The sequence below is a fragment of the Callionymus lyra genome, chromosome 6 (genome assembly GCF_982586985.1).
Source record: "Callionymus lyra chromosome 6, fCalLyr1.hap1.1, whole genome shotgun sequence".
Taxonomy (NCBI): Eukaryota; Metazoa; Chordata; class Actinopteri; order Syngnathiformes; family Callionymidae; genus Callionymus; species Callionymus lyra.
This window is the reverse complement of record NC_141823.1, coordinates 25,717,773-25,740,168: the sequence shown is the minus strand read 5'-3', so window position 1 is coordinate 25,740,168 and position 22,396 is coordinate 25,717,773. Positions and strand designations below refer to the sequence as shown.

General features: G+C 37.9%; 2 protein-coding genes across 2 annotated transcripts in view; one reads left to right on the top strand and one right to left on the bottom strand.

Moving 5' to 3' along the window:
- kcna4 (potassium voltage-gated channel, shaker-related subfamily, member 4) overlaps window positions 1–22,396 on the bottom strand; it is a 149,912-nt gene that overhangs the window by 42,224 nt on the left and 85,292 nt on the right. The window lies entirely within an intron of this gene.
- On the top strand, window positions 663–13,092 carry LOC148077733 (CD151 antigen-like). The gene is made up of 8 exons (XM_087794439.1): window positions 663–823; window positions 3,558–3,642; window positions 5,120–5,311; window positions 8,996–9,070; window positions 9,851–9,955; window positions 10,296–10,454; window positions 11,498–11,584; window positions 11,650–13,092. The coding sequence occupies exons 2-8, from the start codon at window positions 3,559–3,561 to the stop codon at window positions 11,707–11,709; spliced, it is 762 nt and encodes a 253-aa protein (XP_087650565.1). The 5' UTR covers window positions 663–823; window position 3,558; the 3' UTR covers window positions 11,710–13,092.

Genomic DNA, 22,396 nt, shown 5'->3' with positions numbered 1-22,396 from the left:
TTCAATATAAATGCTAAAAAAGTTTGTTATACAGATGCGCCAAAATTGGAAAAATAACAATTAAATGAAAGCTATAAAAAGAGGAATTTTAAAAATTGAGCTTTAAGACATTGTTTACTGTGCAGGTGTGCAGCCTACTCCCATCAGTATGTGTGAATGGCTGTCAAAGCGCTTTGTGACCCTGGTCTGGAAAGGCGCTATATAAAGAGATTAGATAGAGATTATTATTAATATTATTATAAAGCGATTGCTTCTATGGAGATTATACTTGATATTGTTGCCTTTTAAATATCACCCAGATGTTTTGAATTCCTAGTAACGCAGAAACAATCCATACAACTAAGACATCAAGTTAAGTTGATGGCAAACGTTACTATGTTGACAATTGAGTTTTAAAGATGTTGTGGTAAACAGTTGCCTCATGGCTTTGGCGCTCTCTAGTGGCAGAAGCTGAGAGAAGCCATAAAAACAACCATATTTAATTTTGTGTACAGAATTGTCGCAGAGAATTTACGATTTTATTTTCGCAACTGTACATACATTGCGTTTTTTTTGTTAGTGCTGGTGAAGGCCAGTGGACACACACACCCTGGATGACTGGAGAATGAGTGGCCTCTGGGCAGACAAAACAGTGACTGGGTGGAGTCTCCACAGCCTCCGTCTCAACACGGACGAATGACTCATTTCTCTGCCCTGCGCACATTCCCAGGATCGTCCCGGGACTCCATGTCCGTAGAAAGTTAGACTTTAAATAAAAATCCCACCATTTTATAGATTTAATCCAATTTCGTGTCCAGGTTTTCTGACGACGAAGACTCACCAGGTAAGATGAAACAGGAAGTGCTTTATGACGAACCTCTTAGCTCGAGTGGTATTACTTTGCTTTTCCTCACAGCTAAATGCGTTAAAAATCCAAGTTATTCTCTGTTTTTTGGTATGAATTTGATAGTTTCCCCACCATCACTATTAAACAAACGTACATTCCGCTGTATTTATCAGAACAGATATGTAGTTCATAACTTCGTGAGCTAGCTTCGTTAGCTGTACAGATGTAGCTTTAGCTGAAATCACAACACGATGTAAACAGAGCATCACCTAACAACCTGTTATAATGTCCTATTTGTTTTTCTAACAAAGTACATAAAGACTTAAACTCTCCGAATCGTGTGTGTAGTAAATATCTTATTACACACTATTACTGTTATGTATAATTTATGGACTAAAGTTTCGTTTTTTAAGACAAAAACGCTGGCAAAATCACATATTTTCCAATATATTATGAATTATTGTAAAATGCTTACAATTGTCATAGCACAGAGAATAAATGGCTCTTAAAGCAGTGAATGATAAAGATTTTGTTTACACTGGAGGAAAGGAGAAACAGAATTTGAGCTGCAGGAATGATAGAGACTTTGCTTGGCAATACTATCTTAATATAAAGAGGAATGAGCTGGAATGTATCCTATTTTTGGATGTAATTGAGATGAGCTACACCCAGCACATTTAATTTCAGTGTGAGAGGCTGACATCTACACAAATATATTTATATATATATATATATATATACCTTATGTGTGCTGTCTCAGTATGCTCAGTAATGACACTGACAGCATCTTTCTACAAAAACGATGCTGACTAAAACAAAAAAGGACGATTGATATATCACATAAAGTTGTTACCGTTTTTAGATTTAAAAATGTGTCCAAGTCTTACATTTCTTAATAGATATAATACTGGCAAATGATTCCCTTGAATATTTATGAACAAGTAAACTAAATGCATTGTAACATTTTTCTCATTGTAACTAGGCAACCAATATGGAATTGTGTAAATCTGTGTTTGAACTTGTTGTTTCTTTTTCTGTCTAGCAGTTGAATGTACCAATGATTATCACATTTAGTTGGATCAATGTCGATTTATCTGGGAGAGGATAAATACTTAGTCGCTTAACTCTATAATTATAACTATTGTGGCACAGTTTTAACAGCTTGGATTTTTTTTGTTTCAAAACCTGCAATCAAAAACATTTTCCAAGTAAACTGAAGCTCATAGATCCAGTGATGGCTTGTTTCGTGTTCATTTATCTTAGTCATAATAACTGGCTAGACATTTCTTAACATTTTTTCCCACATGTTTTGTCGTGTTATTTCTTTTGTAAAAGAAACAAGTCGACACATTTTTATAAACATCAGATGTAGATAAAGTAATTACATGTAATACCATGGTTTAAAATCTACTGCAGTGAGAAGATAAACACATTAACTAGTGACTGTTCTTTAGAATCAGAATCATAACTGGGCTCTGAAACTTTTATTTTTTAGTGTTGCAACACAGGAACTTTTTGTGGTGACATAACAGCATAAAATAATACAAATGCAATAAAGGGAAGAAGACGGTTCAGTTTATTTGGGACATTTTTATGTCTAAAATATAACTGAATTGTTTAATTTAAGAACCGTCCAGCAACACATAAACGAAACACACTGCGTCAGTCATCTTTATTTACTCAGCTGTGTCTTCCCGAGCAGAGCGCTTCTAATTAAACTTTGTTTGAGTTAAATTAACAGTCAAACGTCAGTCTTGTGTAGCAGATGGTCAACAGACGGACTCAATTTTAAACTGACAGTGATACATTTGATAAAGAAAGTTTAAATAATGAAGCAGCTGGAGAACAAGTCTGTACTCGACTCTCAAGTGAGCAGAGAAAATGGTGTGGTTTTTATGTGCTTGTGAAATTAAACATATCAAACTAAGCAAGAGAAAATCAATCTGCTATGATAGAATTCTCCAAATATTTGAAAACTTATGGTTAAAATATTTTGGGTCTTATATAATTCACAGCACGCGCTGTTTAAATTATGAGTATAACTGCTTTTACTCGGCTTTTCTTTGACTTAAGGCTTGGTGAACTGTGAGGCAAACATGATGATGAAGAGAATGTTAGCGCTTGCATGTTGTCATGTCTGTGTCACAGTCCCACATTCACTTGTAGTGACTTGCTCCTGACTCATGGCAATTCAGTCTCAGCTGCTGACCTTATGTTTCCTACGCTGTCGGCATCAGCACACTAACTTCTCATCAACGTAATGCACCTCCAGTCAATGCCAAGATACGGTAGCTTTTTGAGTTTAGATGACACTGCAGCATGTGCTCCTTTAATTAGCATTACAAAGTAATTACATATGTTTTGTGATACATTTTTATTAGGATATGCTGTTTTAAATGTGACACTTAATTTGTGTGGAAACCCAGTTTTCAACCAAGACACTTTTATGACAATAGATTTAAGTTAACATTTTTCAGTTATTCAATAAAAAAATATTAATGGATGAAATGATTGTTATATGGTATTTGATATAGACACATGTTTAATTTGATTAATTATTTTTGTTTGTATTAAATATCAGTCCTTTTTCTTAAGACTGGTTGTCCACACCACTGTTGTCAATTTGTGTAACAGTTATTTTATGGGCACATCCCATAAAAGCCAAGTCTACTCTATCATTTGTCTACTTGTTTATCTCTTAAGTGATGTGTGGGTGTTCTGTCTCTTGCAGGATGGGGGCACACGAAGAAAAGAAGGAAGCATGTGGAACAATTTGCCTGAAATATCTTTTGTTCACCTTCAACTTTCTCTTCTGGGTGAGTTTCGGATAGAACTGCTTGTAGAGCTTCAGATCATGTCGGTGTTTTTGAAAGCTGTCAGTCTAGTATAATGAATGCAAAGGGCAGCCACTATTTAGATTCACTAGTCACTATACTGATATCATACTCCAATTTTACATTGACAATGCAAGCTTAGCTTCTTTAATGAAACATCTAGTTTGACTAGAATAAACTAAAAGTTGGATCAACATTTTTGATATTTAAAACTCAGGATGTTACAATAGAAGCTGGTCTGACAGGATGAACTCTCAAACGTTAATACAATAATGATGATAGCAGTGTTTTTCTTTTTGACATCACTTCTCCCCCTCACATTCCCGTAAACAAATGTTCCTTTTTATGTGGCCAGACATTTCATTGTCTCTTTTTTGGGATCTTTCAAACACATGGGGTTTTATCTTTAAGAAAGATTAACTGTCTGAAGCTATTCCAGTTCCCTGCATAGAAGCCAAGTTGCATAGTTCGCCAGCAGCAAGATTGTGTTCTCAGACTCCAAAAATGTTCCACTGTAAAGACTTTCAGAAAGAAGCCCTTTTATCTGGAACAAAAGTCATCAGTGTGACCGAAGCAGCAGCAATTGGACTTGCTTTAAATTTATAGTAAATATAACTTATTCGGTATTGATTTTTTATCTTCAAGAAAGTACATTTATGTCTTAAAAAAGTTACATTTATACCGTCCTTAAAACATACTTGTTTTAATTTCAGTTTGTCATCTCTATAGGTGTAGTCGAATAATACCTCATTTGTAAACCTCAAAAACACCTTCAAAATATCACAAAAGATATGATTTTCTACCACTAGAGGTCGCTTGAAGACAATTTAATCGACTCTCCCCCTTAAATCAAATCAATTTCGTAATATCCTTTATCCATTGAAAAAAATACTGGTGTTACAGTAGTATTTTTAAAACTTGTTTCTTTTACACAAAAAAAACGATTGCAACAGAATCGTGATGAGATAAATAGTGACATAGTGACCCCAATTTTGGTGACTATTCATTTAAATTACATCCTTATTATTTTATTATAGACTAGTCATAGTTTATTCAAATACATTTTTTAAGTTTGCCTCATTTTGTTGCTATATATAAAAATTATTTGCAACCCTTTTTTTTAGGAATAATGAAACCTAAAGAGCTTTTTACAATATATTATAGGGTAAATATTTGTTTAGTATATATGTTAATCACGTTTCCTTATCGAAGTAAAAGCCTAATTGTTAATGCAATTTCCATGTTTGAACACTAGATGTCACACATACAATTGGTTGCATCTTTTATAAACATTATTTTAAGATTTAACAAGTAAGTAAGTAAGTAAATAATGAAAATAATGAAGTGTCAAACTATATTAAAATGAGGAATACGGAGGAATCTGAGTGAGTTACATTTACTTAAATAGATCAATACATTGTGAGACAGGCGCCCATATTAACTAACGTTCATTTCTTAGCTGGCAGGGGGCGTCGTGATGGCAGTGGGTGTCTGGACCTTGGTGGAAAAGAGCGACTACATCAGCCTGCTCTCCTCCAAGACGTATGCTGCCTCAGCCTACATTCTGATTCTGGCTGGAGCCATCGTCATGGTAACAGGCGTGCTGGGCTGCTGCGCCACCTTCAAGGAGCAGAGGAGGCTGCTGCGAGTGGTAAGAGATCGTGTCAGAGTGGAGACGTATTACAGGACTCGTGTACTACTAAAGCTACATCAGGCACAGCGGGATTCGAGAAGTCTGCCGTGTGTATTATAACCTTCACAATTGCGTATTTTAATTCTTCTGCGATAATCTTTCGGCTTTAATTTTTGCAGACTCTGATGGGAGTCCCCCGCATGTCCTCACATAACTTTGTGCTAAATAGCAATTAAATGATTACAGTCATTTAACAAAAAAGCCGCTGCACCCCCCATAGTTCTAATGTAACAGTTCCACTAATACAAGCCACGTTTCTGGCAGCATGTAGTTGAACTTCATTGCGGCTACGATCAACATCAACATGTGAATATTAACAGCATGTGCTGTATACAACCTGCTCAAATTCAGCGTCACCGCCAGCTCTGCACTTGGAACACCAATCAAAAGAAGAAAGAAAATAAAATAAAAACACACAACATAGCAAACAAAATAAGAGCAAAGAGACAAAATCAAAACTGAAATGTGGAACTACTGTAAGAATGATGGTACATTTGTGTAAATAGTTGTAAAATTCTGAAATTTACAATGATTATTATAATCATATTGTAAATGATTATTCAATAGAATGTTTAAGCATTAAAAAAAATATTCTATTGCATCTCCCGATTGAGTCTTATTTAGATATTATTCTTTAGGCAATATTTTTGCACAATTTACTGATCTGATCCAGCCTTACACCCCAGCTCGGGCTCTGAGGTCTGTGGATCAGAATCTACTTATGGTTCCACGCACACGGCTCAGGACCAGAGGAGAGAAATCTTTTCAGGCTGTTGCTCCTAAGCTTTGGAACGATCTTCCTCTCTCTTTGCGCTTGATGGAGTCTACTGACTCCTTTAAGAAACATCTTAAGACGTTTCTATTTGTTCAGGCTTTTCCTTGAATTTCTCGAACTCCTGTGTTGTTCTCAGTATTATCTTGATCTTTAAAGTATGTACTTTTTTGAGTATTGTTTTGATTGTCTAAGCGCTTTGTGACCCTGGTCTTGAAAAGCGCTATATAAATAAATATTACTTACTTACTTACTTACTTACTTACTTACTTACTTACAATTTAATTGAAATATATTGTGGTTAGATGCTTGGACAGTCAAACTTCTCATACTCATAAAAGACAGTTCTGCACAAAATGAAGCCTAGTCTCATCATTTATATTCACCGTCTGTGGGCACTTTTTAATGCTCGGTGTGTCCTGAAGAGTTTAGATTAGAGCAATGAATCAGTGTGAAAGAATGAACTTGTCTGGACGGAGAGATGGTATCAACATTGTTAAAGAGGGCAAACATCAGGCGGGGCGGTGCAGGGCAGATTGATTGCTTTCCTGTATGGGCTCCCGAGTACCTGGTACCGCCTGGGAGGACACAAGCATTTCAGTCCTTACAGTCTTGTATTCTAAAGGTCACAGGTTCTAGTTACAAAAAGAGCTGATCTGTTCAAATCACTGCGACTGCAACACACCTTGATTTTTAATATAAAGTTGTAATCAGTCTTGACTTTTGGGATGACTTTCCAACACTTCAGGAAATGATCAGTCCATTCGAAAAATACACAAGAAAATGAAGAAAAACAACAACAACTTTTAACAGTATGTAATTGTAGTTGTTTTCAAACAATATTTAACCGTTTGCTCCGTACAGAAAAAGATGTGTCAAAAGACTTCCAATAACAGTAAATCTTATGTTAAAGGAAAGGAACTTGATAAAAATAATATCGCCATACTTATTGTTACAGACAATTTGGTAAATATACATTTTGTTTGGCTGCAACATAGATGGTTAAATTATTTTGGCCCCTGTGATTGAGTTTTACACCCCCTCTCTAGAACATCGAAGCTGTGAGTAATGAAAATAGGTTGAAAATAATCCCCTTACTGTTGTCTTTGAAATAGGTCAAATATACTGAGTCAAATTTTTTTCACAGATTTTCAGAAGGGAGGATCATGAAAGAGGAAAACTGAGATAATATAAAAATCCCCTCTGGAGAAAGGGTGCAGTGAGAGTTTTCAAACAAAGAGAGCTTGTGTAGTTACTCAGGATTCCAGACTGTGTTAGTGAAGTTTTGCTGAAACTTTAACTAACTGCACAATTATCATGATATTCTTTCTAATAAAATGAGCTTGGTTTATGGCAAGGAATACAAATTTTGTAATTTGGTGATTTTTAATTTAAATTTAATTATTAATATGTAATATTGGTTCATGCACAAACAAGCAGAACAATTTAGGGAGACTAAATGACCATATACTTGAATAAGTAACAACTTATTTTCTCACATTATCTGTAATTATCTGTTAAATTTAGAACAACCATAACTTTGGACGACACTCCTGGAGAGTCTGTATGTGTTACGTGAATATCAAATTCAGCGTTTTCATATGAAGTACTTAGAGACTTTTTAAAGATTACAGGAAGATTACAAAAACAAACAACCAGAGCCATTTTCTCGTTTTAATTCCTGAGGGAGATATTCAGAGGGATTAATAAAGTCTATCTCTCTAGATTCTATACTCTAGATTTACCTCTGTAACAGTTACACTGTTCTGACACTCGGGGGAGCCAGAAAGAATATTTTAATGTATACGTGTTGCTGCTTTAATGTAGTCTATGGTACTTGTTATTCAACAATGTGACTCAAACTACGGTAGAACTATGTTTTGGATCACATCCTTTAAAAGCTTCTTAAGCAGGTGAAAATAGTTTTGGCAACACATCCCCCAAAAACAACATCATTTTAAATAAAGGTCAATAATAATGTCTCAGTAGATGTAGATTATCACAGCTGTAATTTGAAATGTCATCATTTACCCTTTTATTTGTTGTAAATTACCATGAAATGTACCTCAACAATTTAATGAAAGGTTAGTGAATAATTCATGTTTGTTTTTATTGTGACAGAGGTTGCTTTCTATTTTTAAAAAGTGAGGCGTCATGGGAGAGTTTGTGCTCAGTTCAACGTAATAAGAGTTTAACTCGGAGCCAAAGGTTTGCGGAGTAAGTCCCTTCAAACTCAGACACATATCCAATAGTCAAGTGTCTGATTAAAGTCACCTTCAGCTTGACTGTGAACTTTGTCAGTAATTGGAAAGGCAGCCGCACACCTCTAATAGAGCCCTAAAATAGAAGCACAGTGGCACATGTAATGAATACCAATGTGTTTGCTCCACGGCTGTTGTTCTCTGTTAATGTACACTGGATGTTTATAGTAGGAGGCTGTAAGGAGAGCAGGTGTTGTTGACAATGAACTGTGGATATATCACAGTGGTGGTACCTTTGCTAGTCCTTAAAACAAAAAACCTGTTGAGTCACGATGTCTTTCACGTGTTGAACTCGCACGAGAGATGAAACACGACTCAGACATTAAACGAGTGTTTCAGTGTGTGCGCGGGTTTGTCAAGGATCATGTCAGGCTTCTGGAGTCGCTGCAGTCGGTAAATCAGCCGCCTCAGTCTCAACAGGCAGCATCAGGGCGTCTGTCAGGCCCGCCGCACTTCACCGTCTGAGGCTGTGTGACATCTGCGAGCGCAAAGATAATAGAATACTCCATGGGAGTAATGACTTTCAGAGCTTTTTTCATTCAAAAGCTTGAACTGTTTTACTGTATTTGGTCTGTTTTTCATAGCAACCATTTCCTTGTGTGTTTCCAGTACTTCGCCTTGTTGCTTTTTATTTTCCTGCTGGAGATCCTGGCAGGAGTCTTGGCCTACATCTACTATCAACAGGTAATCGACTTCTCATTAGTGGACCCCTAGAGTTTCCCAATTAACTGCCTTGAACAATTGGGGGACAATCCAAATTAGGAACCGTCCGTCCTCAAGACTTTACTACTGTAAATCACAACTCCACCTTATCGATGATCCTTATAGGGTGTCTTTTGAATGAATTTATGAGGCAGAATTTTGTCTGATAAAATCAATAACAGACACAAAGTACATACATTGTCAACTAGAAATACAAGGATATCATGTTTAAGTGTTTCCTCAATAGTCTTCAGCTTCACACCAAAGCAGCAGACATCTAAATAATAAAAATACTAATAATATTAATTGACATAAAATGGTGTGCTATATATATTTTAGTGTTAGGCCTTGTCAGGTGTCATTTTGCTTTCCCAAACTGTCAACAGGTTCCAAATTTTTCCACTTGACTTGTTTCCTCTTCCCTGCCTCTCCTCTTTATTATCGGCGACCGTCTCTAATCTTTTCTTCCTCATTTATTTCCTTGATATCTCTGTCACGCTTTGATTTACAATGGATTTCCAGCTGGCTTGTTGCCATAGAAACAGAGCCCAGCAGACATCTTGCTCCTCTACTGAGCATTTTTACCTCTATTCTTTAAAGGCAGATTTTCTTCTACCTGCGACACTCCAGTCATGGTTGTTGCCATTCACAACTATTCACCGACTAAATTCTGACCGTTGTTTTTCTACAAAATGTGCCTTATCCTTTTCTTTTTTCTTTTTTTTACAATGTTTTGATATGCAAATGTTTACCTGTGAGCAGCTGAATGAGGAGCTGAAGCAAAACCTGAAAGAGACGATGACCATGAAGTACAAACAGAGCACACATGAACATGTCACCAGTGCAGTGGACAAACTGCAGAACGAGGTACGTTGACGTGGTTTTTCCCATGGGATAATTCCACATTTATTAAATGATTATAAAGCTATAAAAGCTGTCTAATATTCAGTGCTGATCTGCTTGTAAAAGTAGTAATTGACTATATCAAGTGCGCTGCCACTAGAGAAAAGCCTTGGTTCATTAACCTCCGGCACTGAGAAGATGCTAAATGATTGCAGCTTTTCCATGTGTCCTCTTCACATTCAGGCAATTATGTGTTAAATAAATGTATTTTCGCTTTCTGTTCTGTCTTGAGAATGATCTTAATGACGACCGAACCATGTTTTCATGCTCTCCTAAATGTCTTAATTTGTGTGTTTTTCGCCAGTTCAAGTGCTGTGGAAGTAACAGTTCGTCCGACTGGGCCGAGAGCGTGTGGATCCGCTCCAGGGATGCAGACGGCAGGCTCGTGCCAGACAGTTGCTGTAAGACACAAACTGAACTCTGCGGCCGTAGAGACCATCCGTCCAACATCTACAAGGTCGAGGTGAGCCGAAGATAAGAGAGAGAGTGTGTGTGTCTTTGAGAAATAAGACCTGAACACATTTGACCTCGTAGAATCATTTGTCTGCAGTTGTGTTGTTTTTTCATCACATTCTTTTTCTTAAAGGGCAACTGATGTGTTGATTTAAGTGTGTCTTCGACCTCTATTGTATCATCAGCATGTATCTGTTTGTACAAAACTCTCTTTTCATTTTAATATTAAGTTCCACCCACTGAAAACGCTTTTTCTAGAGATGAAAACTTTACCATAACCACACCCACTCTGCTGTGATTGGTCAAGCATAGAAGTGTGTCGTCGCGTGTCATCAATCCCAGAAGTCTCCACCTCCAAGGGACTCGTTTTATAAACAAAGCAGGGCACTTTTACGTCATGATGGACTCTGTCCTCGTAACCTCTCGTTCGCTCAGATTTCAGGCGGTGGAGAACTTTACAAAGTAATAACTTCAAAACATTATCATGATGAGAGACTAACTGCTTTTTGAGAGGAAGTTGAGTCAGGAGAGTTGGAACTTAACTTTTTTTCCCTCTTTCTTATATTTTTGTTATATACAAAGAAGGCCAAAACGAAACAAAAAAGGAACAGCTACGTTTAATGTAGCACAAAGACTTCTCAATTCTTTTCACTTATTTATAATTATTGACATGGAATTATTTCTTGTGTGTTATCAGCGAAGAGTATGATCCCATTATAAATATGTGAGTGTGTTTAGTGTCTTTAAGTCATTTAAAAACTGAAGCAGAAAAAAGGTTCATTTAAAAATGATTTGGATGATATGGATCTTGAAACATGTAATTATATGTATATATATATATATATATATATATATATATATATATAATTGGATTATTTATTCTGTTATCAATAGAACAATGGCACATCTCTGCACAAACATTTCACAAGATGGTTTCTGTGTCCAGCCACATGTGTCATGTGCCATGTTAAGTGCATTGAATGTGGCAACAGATCAGCTGCTAAAGATGATAATAATGACATTAACTGACGTCACGGTTTGTTTGTCATTTAGGGCGGCTGCATCTCCAAGCTGGAGAAATTCATCCTGGACCATCTAAAGATCATCGGAGCTGTGGGGATTGGGATCGCCTGTGTACAGGTAAGCAAAGAAGAAACCAACGTGAAATTCCAGTTTATTTAAACCTACTTTGATTCCCCTTCCAGATCGTGGGGATGGTGTTTACATGCTGTCTGTATCGCAATCTCAAGGCAGAGCCTTACTAAAGGGAAAGAAGATATTCACGAGTGTGTGTGTGTGTGTGTGAGACACTGTGTGTGAGGGGTTAAGAAGGTAACTTCATCACAGCTTTCCCTTCTCAAATAGCTAATTGCTTTTTTCCCTCCCTTTCCTCTTGAATTCACGTAGGACAATTCAACACAGGATCTGATTGCATCCTGAGGGTTGTCATTATAACGCACTGGAAAAGTAGTAATTAGTTTCTTACATTGCAAACTCAGCCACTTCTCCGAGCTTACAGAACACTTTAGAAAGTCCAAAGTGAAGTGTTTCTCCCAGTTTAAATCATTTTTCAGTACTAACCTTCATTATGTTGTTTGTGTGCCAAAAAAAACTGCATTTGTTCAAGTTAAGGAGTTTTTTAACTTCTAAGTGTTAAATGATGGCATTATTCATTTGGTAAAACTCAGTCAGTGAGCCGTACTTTTCATGGATGCATGATGCAACACCTGGAGACGGGAGACAAATAATACGGATTATCGGACTAAAACTAGCACTTTTTGGAACGGTGTTAATCCCACTTTGAAAATCGCTTCCTCTTTGCTGTTCTGCTTCTGCGCCGTTTCAATGCATTTGAACTCACTGGTCGTGTCACGACAGGCATTTAAATCTCTCGTCTGCGGCCTTTCCAACATTTGAAAACTCTTTTATAGAATGTCTTTTTTTATATTTAATGGAAATACTTTTTTTATGTAGACTACTGGGAGTCTCCACTAATACTGTTTTTGAAAAAATATTTTCATCTTTTTCAATGTACCAAGTTATCTTGGTGGTGGAAACACTATGTCATCAGGCAGAGCCTTGATTTCAAGTGTCAGATATTCAGAGGCACATGAAGCTTCTTGAAACAGCATCTTTCTTTGTGAACAACATGTTAATTCATGTTGTGCTTTTAATTATTTTTTTCAAAGACCCTAAATATTAACAGCTTCAATCGTTACTGTAGCGTCAATATTTCGTTGATCCAAATTATTAGGCGTGTCAATCATTTCTGTTTGCAACCTATCATATGATACCATGAAATGCTTAAGCATTTCACTGATAAAACGAACAGTATGAACGAGTGAAACACTCATTAGAAAGTGCCTCATCTTTTGTGTTGCCTTCTATTTAAATACCAAAAACCTTCTTTGTCAGCCTTATCTCTGTCGAAACTAATGAGTTTGTGGCTCTTTGTTATGAATGAAGATTGTATTTTCTTTTCTCAACGATTTACGTGTTATTGTATTTAAAAAACTACTGGTAGAATCACTGTTAGCAAAGATCAGCACCTGTGTGCCTCAAAGAACACTTTACCTTCAACACCACTGTATTTCCAGCTTTGGGAAACATTTTTTTTAGTTTTGAATAAACCTGAATGAAAACCACTATCTTAATGTGTCTTCAATGTTTTCATAAGTAACTTACCTGTTCATTTGTATTAAGAAATTATAAAGTTGCTGCTAATATGTTTAATTAAATTAAATACTTATTTTGTTCTTGAAGAAAATGTCAACATTCGTTTTTTTTTAATGGGAAAGTTTAAGGTACGTGACTTATTTTTAAACTGGAATTTTAATATAGATGAAACACATTATGTTTTAATTACACAGTTATTGCCTCTTATATATAAAGTACTCACTCAAGTGTAAAACATGCAGGCCGAACCACGGGTGTGTTTAAGTACTAGTTAAATTTTAAGTTGTTTAACTTGTGTGTCATATGAGGGAATTTCATAAATGTGTTTAAATCACAGTGAAAAAAGCTAAAAATGATCGCTGACCTAAATCAATTACATCAGTCCAGTCCCAAAATTGCCAAAAAAATAACAACCCCTGCTATAATGCGTTAAGCCCATGTAACCAATGGTGCTTAAAAAGTGTCTGCCGGCTTTAAAGTGCATTAGTGTATGAAGTCAAAAGTCAATTAGCTAATGATTCTGTGACCAGGTGTGAACCAGACACGGTTGTTGCTCCTAGTGTGTTATAGCTTCCAAACGAGATCCATGTCAAATGGCGAGAGACACAATAATAACACCCGTTGGAACATTTGACCCTTTATAATGCAGTTGCTATTGACTTTGCGTCAGTCTGCACGTCTGCAGTGACCCAGAGCAACCAGCGGGGGGCAGCACTCGCCAGGGCTTTCGCCTCACACTGGTTCACCGCTGCGAACAGCTGCAGCCAGAAACACCCGGAGGCTGTTGAGGATCTCCTCCTCCCAATACTCACCCACTTTCCCTGTTGCAGACTGGCTTCTGTGGCTGCTTTTATGAGCTAATGGGTCGAACATTACCCTGTCACAGCTCACCGGTCTGACCTTAAAATATGTTGTTATCGCACTCGAGTGTGATCTTGATAATGACTCTCAAAAGAACGAGCTGAAACCTTATGACAAACTCCAGATAACAGATGACTTTGGTTCGTGAAATTAATGGGCAAAAATAGATTCTGTTCCTGGAGGCTTTGTTCAAACTAGATGCCACACAATTATGGCCCTCGTGAAAACAACCCAAAACCTATTGATGCTGAAGCAACTGTGTTTATAGGGGTGTGTTTTGACAAGATACATATCACGATTCAAGGGGCAACCATACAATATATTGCGATACTATAGGAACAAGGATATATTTTTAGTGTTGTCTTGAGTAGTTGACTCTTTAGTTGCAAAAGGTAGGTAGGAAGGTAGAACTTTATTGATCCCTCAGGAGGTCTCCTTGGGAAATTGTTTTTTTTCCAATTAGCCACAGCAAACACAGCAATTTTTCATAAAAAATAAATAAAAATAAAATAAGAGCAAGAACAAAGAGAAATAAAGAGAAAGAACAGATGATACAATCTGAGTCTAAAGATACAGAACAGAAATTCACAGACCAGATAACTCTTGACGAAGTCGTAACTGCTTTAATTTGTTTTAAAACAAAAATATGTCCAAAAATCAGCTTTAACAGCTGCTGGAGTCGACTGTATCCTCTCGTTCACAGTCATGACCGGGATCTCGCAGGATTGCAATGTTACTTTAACGGCGGAGAATATAATTGTAAATTATATACATATATATTGGATACATATTAAACAAAAACCAAGAACCATAATGTTAAGATATGATTCGAAAGCCAAAACATTGAACAAATATTTATTTTTGAAAATATTTTGTGCTGTTGAATATTGATATACTATTGAGAAAAATAAATATTGTGATATTGAATTTTATCAATATTTTCTTGCACCCCTACTGTTTTAAATAACATTGTATCTTGATCTGTTTTGCTATGTGGCAACTTATCCCACCCAGTAGCCGCAAAAGTTTTAAAATACAATTAATGGGTGGAAGCAGGGACACCCTGGAAAGGAGGCAACGTATGGGTAAAATACAATATGTAGTTTTGACCTACATGTTGCTGGCGTCGTAAAACTAGAGCACTCGGGCGCTCATCCCTTCAGACAGTTTGGAGGCAACAAGTAACATCAGTATTCATTGGACAGGGGGAGGAAACCAGAGTGAGGTGAAGTCAGATAAGAGCCACTATCTCATGGCTGCTCTAAGCTGAGCGAGGCCATAGCATGAGCTCTAATATTCTAATGTCGTTACGTGGGCATTATTAGAGGAATCTAATTGGCTCTTCATGTAAATTAAAAAAGATGCTGTGACCTGGTTTATGAAGGTGTTTTGGCTCCAGCAGCAGCTCAGAGGAGAAACTAATAAATCCAGGAGTAAGACTTCTCCACACACCTCGTCCAGCTGAGTCAACATTTGCACTTGTTTCTTACCTCCTCTTGGAGGGAATTCAGGACTTAACATGCTCATTAGAGCAGAAGTAGTTCAACACATGGCACTTTTAAGGGGAGGCCTTTTTTCTCTCTCTCCGAGTGGCAGACATCCGTGGGACGGAAATGTCGTCCGCTCGTGTCGCCGTCGTTCCTTCGACTTCAAATAGAAAATAATGACGAGCCTTTGAAGGAGTGTCCCGGGCGCCGGGGAACACCACCATAAATCTAACTCTTGGCTTTCGCTTGTTTACTTTCGTGACCGCCCGTACGCAAGCTTAGCGCGAGGGGTATGCTAATAATACTGGTGTGTGACATTTCCAAAGACTTTTCGGCTCAGTTCACATGGCCTCCGCTGCACCTCGCGCGCCTCCACGCGGAAGATTAGCTATTTTCAGGCCAGGAGTTCCACCCTCACCTTTGAACTCCACCATTTTTTTTTTCTGGTGATGAGATGATTTCTGGCCTCAGACGCTGGTAAACAAGAGTATTGTTGTGCAGCCGGTGACAGCCGGACGAGCATGCAGGTGTTTGGTCTGAGGGTTGCTCAAGGGCAGGAGAACCCAAGGAGACAGGCACCTCAGCGTGTCTAATTTTGGATCGTCTTCAGGTTTTTTTTTTTTTTAATCGAGAAAAGTCCTTGAATTAGAACAGCTTGTATTCTTAGAGTAATGCTGAAAGGGCCAGCTGGCTTAATCCAGCGTGTTACATGCAAGGTGTCTCACCTCGTTTAGGAGACTTGAAAAAAGAAAGTAATCATGAGACGACTACTATATTCTGAATCCTCAAAAAGAGGAAACTGGAGTTGTTGCAAAATGGTGAGTGTTTTTTGGGGGTTAGATCATGTGTTTTTTTTAAACGTTTATATGAAAGTATGTAATTTCCTTCACAACATTCAATAGTTTAATGTAACATTTCAAATGTTGAAACTTTGTTTTTTGTCATTGTTTCACATGTTTTAAATGTTGAATCTTCCTCTCAAATATTCAGTAAGTACCTCATCATGACCATGTTTTAAAGTTATTACTTTTTAAACTTCTTCTCCGTCTGAAATCTGGGAAAAGGAGAGGTTACGAGAGCAGTCCATTAAGTCGTAACAATGGGCTTCACTCTTCCTGTAGCAGCGAAGAACGCCTTTCTTATTTGTTAATACAATAAGTGGAGGTGGAGACTTCTGGGGTTGATGATGTGCAGTGACAAACCTTGATGCTTGACCAATCACAGCAGAGTGGGCATGGTTATGAGATATTAAAGAAAGCATAGAACAATAATGCTAAAATAAAATTCCACACATCATAAGTAAGGACAACGTGTTACAGTCACATTTACATCAAAAATAGAATCAAACAAAGATGATGTTTCTTTAAAAATCATTTTTTCATTATTTATTTTTTTTAAACACACAAAAAACAAATACGATGTTTAAACACTTGGGCAAGGAGTTCTTCCTTTTAATTATACATTTCAAACTTTAATTAAACAACAATCACCAACATTAAAATGTATCATCTAATGTCACAAATCAGGCTCAACATCTAACTGTGTGTTTTTCTTGCGAATCAGCGTAACTAAAGTAGTAAAACACATGTACCTTCAACTGTCTCATTAGCGAACACGCGTCAAGTCTCTGCTTTGGTTTCCCTGCAGACATGGATCTACGGGCCAAAAGTGGACCTGTCCTCACGAGGGTCAGGTTTAGCAGTCCAGGTTGAGTAGGAAGGTTACTTAAAAGGAAAAGAATGTAGACCCGAGAGGTCAAATCCTGCTTCACAACATGACATCAGGCCACCCAAAGAGTTCATTTACACGGCTTCTTGTTCGGAGGTTAAAGGTTTTCACACTTGAGGCGTGTTTGTGCGACAAAACATCAACACAATCTTAGCATAACAATCAGTTTAGATGAAAACCGCGACCCTGTAATCTGACATACATTAAAAAATATGGCCAAAATCTATCACACAATGATAAAAACGTTTTATTTAAATGAAAATATAAGGCCAGGAAGAGAAATATATTGTAGATCACATAGTATATGAAACCTCAGGTCACTTAATCATGACTTAAATCCTCATACCTCGAGATCTAAATGGATATACATGTTTTGGTGGACTCTAAGGAGAACAATATTTCGAAAATGAAAGTAGGAAAATTGTTGGATATATATAAAAATATATAATTGTTTGTGTGGGTCTATATCAGGGGTGGGCAAACTCGGTCCTCAAGGGCCGCAGGGTATGCAGGTTTTTGTTCCAACCGATCCAGCATGCACATTTTAACCAATGAGGTTTCAGCTGAAACAAGCAACACCAGACTGACAATCAACTGATTACACTCCTTAGACACCTGATTGGTCAAAATGTGTCCTCTTGATCGGTTGGAACAAAAACCTGCACACCCTGCGGCCCTTGAGGACCGAGTTTGCCCACCCCTGGTCTATATGATATATATATATACAGTCCCTTATTTATTGTACTCCTACTTTTTACATCCAGTATTCTTTTCCATTTTCAGTATTTATTTATGAATGTCTTTTTTTTCAAACATGTGTACAAATCTGTATTTTGTTATAACATGATTACTCTAATTATATTATTCATTTTCCCTTAGTTCTACTTCTCTGAGGTCAAGTAGCAGCAAATAAAGTCAACAGACCAACAGCTCCCGCACTCAACAAAAACAAACTAAAAATCCATTTTATTTTTGCATCAATAAGATGCTGGATTCAAGTGAATAGTGTTCTCTTTTTTAGTAATCATATGTGTCTGCTGAGTTATTACAGTGAATAAGGCGTGTTGGATTTATTGCATGAGCAGTTTGTTCCTTCAGGAGGTCTAAACCCTTGTTTTATCTCAGGGTCAATGTGACCCGGAGGCCCGAAGACATAATGTGTTTGTCGTATCTGTTAATGGGTTAAAGATCAGCAGAAGATAAAGCAGGTGCAGATCTCTCTTACCAATCTTAAAGCAGCAAAACATTTTTAAAGATAATTTCTGTAATAATTAGTAAGTAAGTAATTATTATTTGTAAAGCACCTTTGGTAGACCAGCGTCACAGTTAATTGGTTTTAATGATGAACAGTCACAACTTGTGTAATAGAACTCACTAGATTTGAATTTAACAATTTTCTTCACTAAAATGGGGGGTTCATGTTAATTAGTTTGGCCGACCCCCCAAAGTGTGTGTGAGTGTCATGTGACCACCAAACCGTTTTCAGCAGTGAGCTAGACACAGTTTTTTCAAAGGTAATACTGAGACTTTGTCAACTTACCAGGATTATAAAAAAGGGCAACTAAACTAAAGCATGAGCTTTTCTCTCATTTTTAAAACAAATGGAGTATGTGGCACTGGAGCAACGGGGTAGTCACAGACGTTTTCAATCTTAAGCAATGTTGCATTAATTCACTGGATTTTCTACATGACTATGATAAATTCAAATCGTTGTCCAATAGTTTGACTAACGCATAAAAACGCACTTTCGAAAGTCTCACATGATATATGATATGATATATGATCATAATCAGATCTAGGACATGTTTATAGTCATTGAAGTCGCTGTAACTATAAGACATTTCAATTTCTGTGGGGGACGTAAGAAAGTATAATTTCCTGATTTTGCTCAGTTTATCTAACAATAGCAGACAATGAGATGCTCAAAGTGTAGCTATATTAACGTCGAAAAGATGGAGTTTAAAACAATATGTTTTTCTCAGACTAAGTCTCCACTTTTTCGACCCACTTCATCAAAAAAAGGAATTTCTACAAAGGTATTTCTGGTCTTGGCTCACTTTAAAAATGACATTGTAACTGGTCTGCTTTAGGCCACAGATGTTAGGGGATGCGAGATGATGACCAGTCACCTCCAAAACTTTTAAACGATAGAAGATAGTTCCAAAGCTTAGGAGCAACAGCCTGGAAGGATTTGGTCCGAAAGCGTGTTCAGGAACCATCAATAGATTCTGATCCACAGACCTCAGAGCCCGAGCTGGGGTGTAAGTCTGGATCAGATCACTGATGTAAGGAGGAGCCTGACCATGAATAGATCTGATAGTAAGAACCAGAATTTTAAAAATGATCCTGAAAGAAACTGGCAGCCAGTGAAGAGTTTTCAGGATCGGGGAAATGTGAGTTCTTCTACTAGAGCGGGTCAGAATTCTCGCTGCAGAGTTCTGAATCAACTGCAGGCAAGACATCTCTTTCTTGTTTAGACATGAAAATAAGTTACAATAGTCTAAACGAGAAGACACAAACGCATGGATAACAAGCTCCAGATCGTGTTGAGACCCCATTTCTATACGTTTAGAGACATCTCAGGTTCTCTGTATTCCACATGACCATTCCCACAATACGAAGGGCTCCGAGGAGAAGGAGGAGTAACAAGTGTAATATTGAGTCTGTAGATGGCAGCAGCACTCTTGGCCTATCTGTCTCAATAAATTGGAAAAAAGTCCTCTGTCTTGGCTGTCAAGGGCCGCTGGATTGAAATTGAAATTAATTGGAATGATCCAGTGTGAAGGGGAAAAGATCCACTGTAATCGTGAAATAAATCCACTTGCTATCGAAGGAGTCTCGGCCTTTGAGTCTCAGCATGTGAGGAAGGTAAATGTATTCCCAGTTAATCTTTCCGGGCTTCAAAAGTGATGATGGCACACACACACAGATATGAATCGTTGCAAGTGCATGTAGCTGCTTTAACCATTCTATCAGCAGAACGTTCGCTGATTATCTTTCCACGCAGATACCAAGAGTGCATGAGAAGCGCTGACTTGACATGTTTTGGGGTGTCTTCGGTGTGTGGGTGGCGGTGATTATGTAAGGCATTTACATTCCCACCGATTTAAGAATGACTGGCTCAGCGAAGTGAGAGGCTTTCAGGCTCCCCCCCCCTCAGTTTGATACGAGCTGCGTGACATAAAGCCTCTCGACCGCTCGGCATTTTTTGGGATGTTGTCGCCACCGCTCATCGGCGGGAGACTGGGATGAACATCAGGATGAAGCTCCCGTGTGATGATGATGGCGCACGTGTGGCGCTCGTCCATCTGGGCCGACACGTCACTCAACTGTTCATCCGCCTGACTTTAGCCTTTGGTTTGCGCCCTGGAGCGTATCGCCTCAACATCTGTCCAGCCTCTTTCTATTCTTGGTCGTCTCTCATTCAAGCGGACTCTTGAGCCCCTCGGTGCTAAAAAAAAACCCTCCCAAGGTTGTTCATCCGGCCGTGGAGGATGACAGAATAGTTGGAAATGTAAAGCCAGACCTGTGACATGATCTCCGAGCACATGATTTAAACTGTTTCGCCGGAGGAGTACAGCCTCATTTGGCTTTAAGGCACCGTGTTGTGGATTATAAATTCCTACATAAATCTCAAAGAAGATTCAAGACAGTTATATTTATGAGGCAGAAAATAGCACTCACACATATTTCTCCTCCAGGTGGTCTATAACTTCTCTGCAACCCTTCACCGCTGATGATAAATGAATGTTGTACACAAAAGAAGTACACTGGGATCGATTTTTCGCTCCATTAGCCTTTTCCATTCACCCTGCATCACTATTTTTTATCATCATTCTGATTGAACTACATTACCCAGGATACAGTGCACGATGATCATCTAGGGAAGTAAATCAGTGCCATCAACATATTGAATGATTGAATATACATATCCGATACACAATGCCTTCATGACGGCTGAGACCAAGACAAGCCCAAAGCTAGACAGTGTTGTGACCCACACGACAAAAACAAACCAAACAGAAACCACATTCTGCTCAGTACAGGTGTATTAATAAGTTTTATTTGAGTTTCAGCTGTATCAACACAGAAGAATGAGTGTGAATGTTTTTCCAATTTGTCTCGAACAAACTGAAATGTTGACCCAGATTTATTGAATAATACATCAAGTGAGCAGCCTGCTTGGATACTGCTTTAATCACAACTGAGAGACCTGGAGAAAGAGACTATAGAACGCTGAGACCAAGACAAGGCCGAGGGTGGGTTGACAACCAAGGTCGATCTCAAGAACTACAAGTTATGATCAGGATTCATTCAAAAGCAGCAGACACATCCTTGTGACCAATTATTTCAAGTAAGAGCCTAACACATATGAAAATGAAATCAAGTGGCAGGTAAGTGTAGGGCTAGGGCTAGGGCTAGGGCTAGGGCTATGGCTAGGGCTAGGGCTAGGGCTAGGGCTAGGGCTAGGGCTAGCGCTAGGGCTAAGCTTAGAGTTATGGCTAGGGTTAGTGTTAGGATAAGGGTAAGGGTTGGGGTTAGGGTTAGGTACTTGGATAAGGTACTTGGACAGACCATGTTCCTGCGATCGCTGAGTAACTTTAAAATGGATTGTCTTAAAGTTCCATTCTTGCTTATAGTGATGGATACATGGTCTAGGTTTTTATTTAATTTCCCAGTTTTACATCCAAAGTTTAGTTTAACAATAGACCATATACTACAAGACTGAACACTCTTGAACGGTCACATATAATGCGGCTGTATCAAAACGATTATGCCTGATTGTCAACAGCCTTCATTGTGTGTTCAGTGTTTTGAGTTAATAATTTGATTCTGGTTCATAAGAAAGGTCTTGTGTTACGCAAGGGAAAAATAAATACATCCCCTGGCTTTATAAAAAGTCTATTTAAGGGTGAATAAGGGTGTTTAGACTCTAAAGAATTGTCTTGTTATTTATGCTATAATGTCGGTGCCATGAACACCCACACAAAGACAATTGTTATATAGGTTTTTTTTTCATCCATATTATAAGTCCACATTGCTGACCCCTCCATTAGTCACTGCTGCACATCCCTCCTTCTTTATTGTCAAGTCAATTTGGCTCACATTTGCTTCCCCCCTATATTGCTTTTTGTTTCTTCATCTGAGAGCATCTATGATGTACAACAAAAATGCCACGTCAGCATACTGACTTGGAGCT

Coding starts and splice junctions, on each gene's coding strand:
- LOC148077733 (XM_087794439.1), top strand. CDS start 3,559: ATGGGGGCACACGAAGAAAAGAAGGAAGCATGTGGAACAATTTGCCTG. Junction 5,312..8,995: donor AGAGGAGGCTGCTGCGAGTG/GTAAGAGATCGT, acceptor GTGTGTTTCCAG/TACTTCGCCTTGTTGCTTTT. Junction 11,585..11,649: donor TTGGGATCGCCTGTGTACAG/GTAAGCAAAGAA, acceptor TTCCCCTTCCAG/ATCGTGGGGATGGTGTTTAC.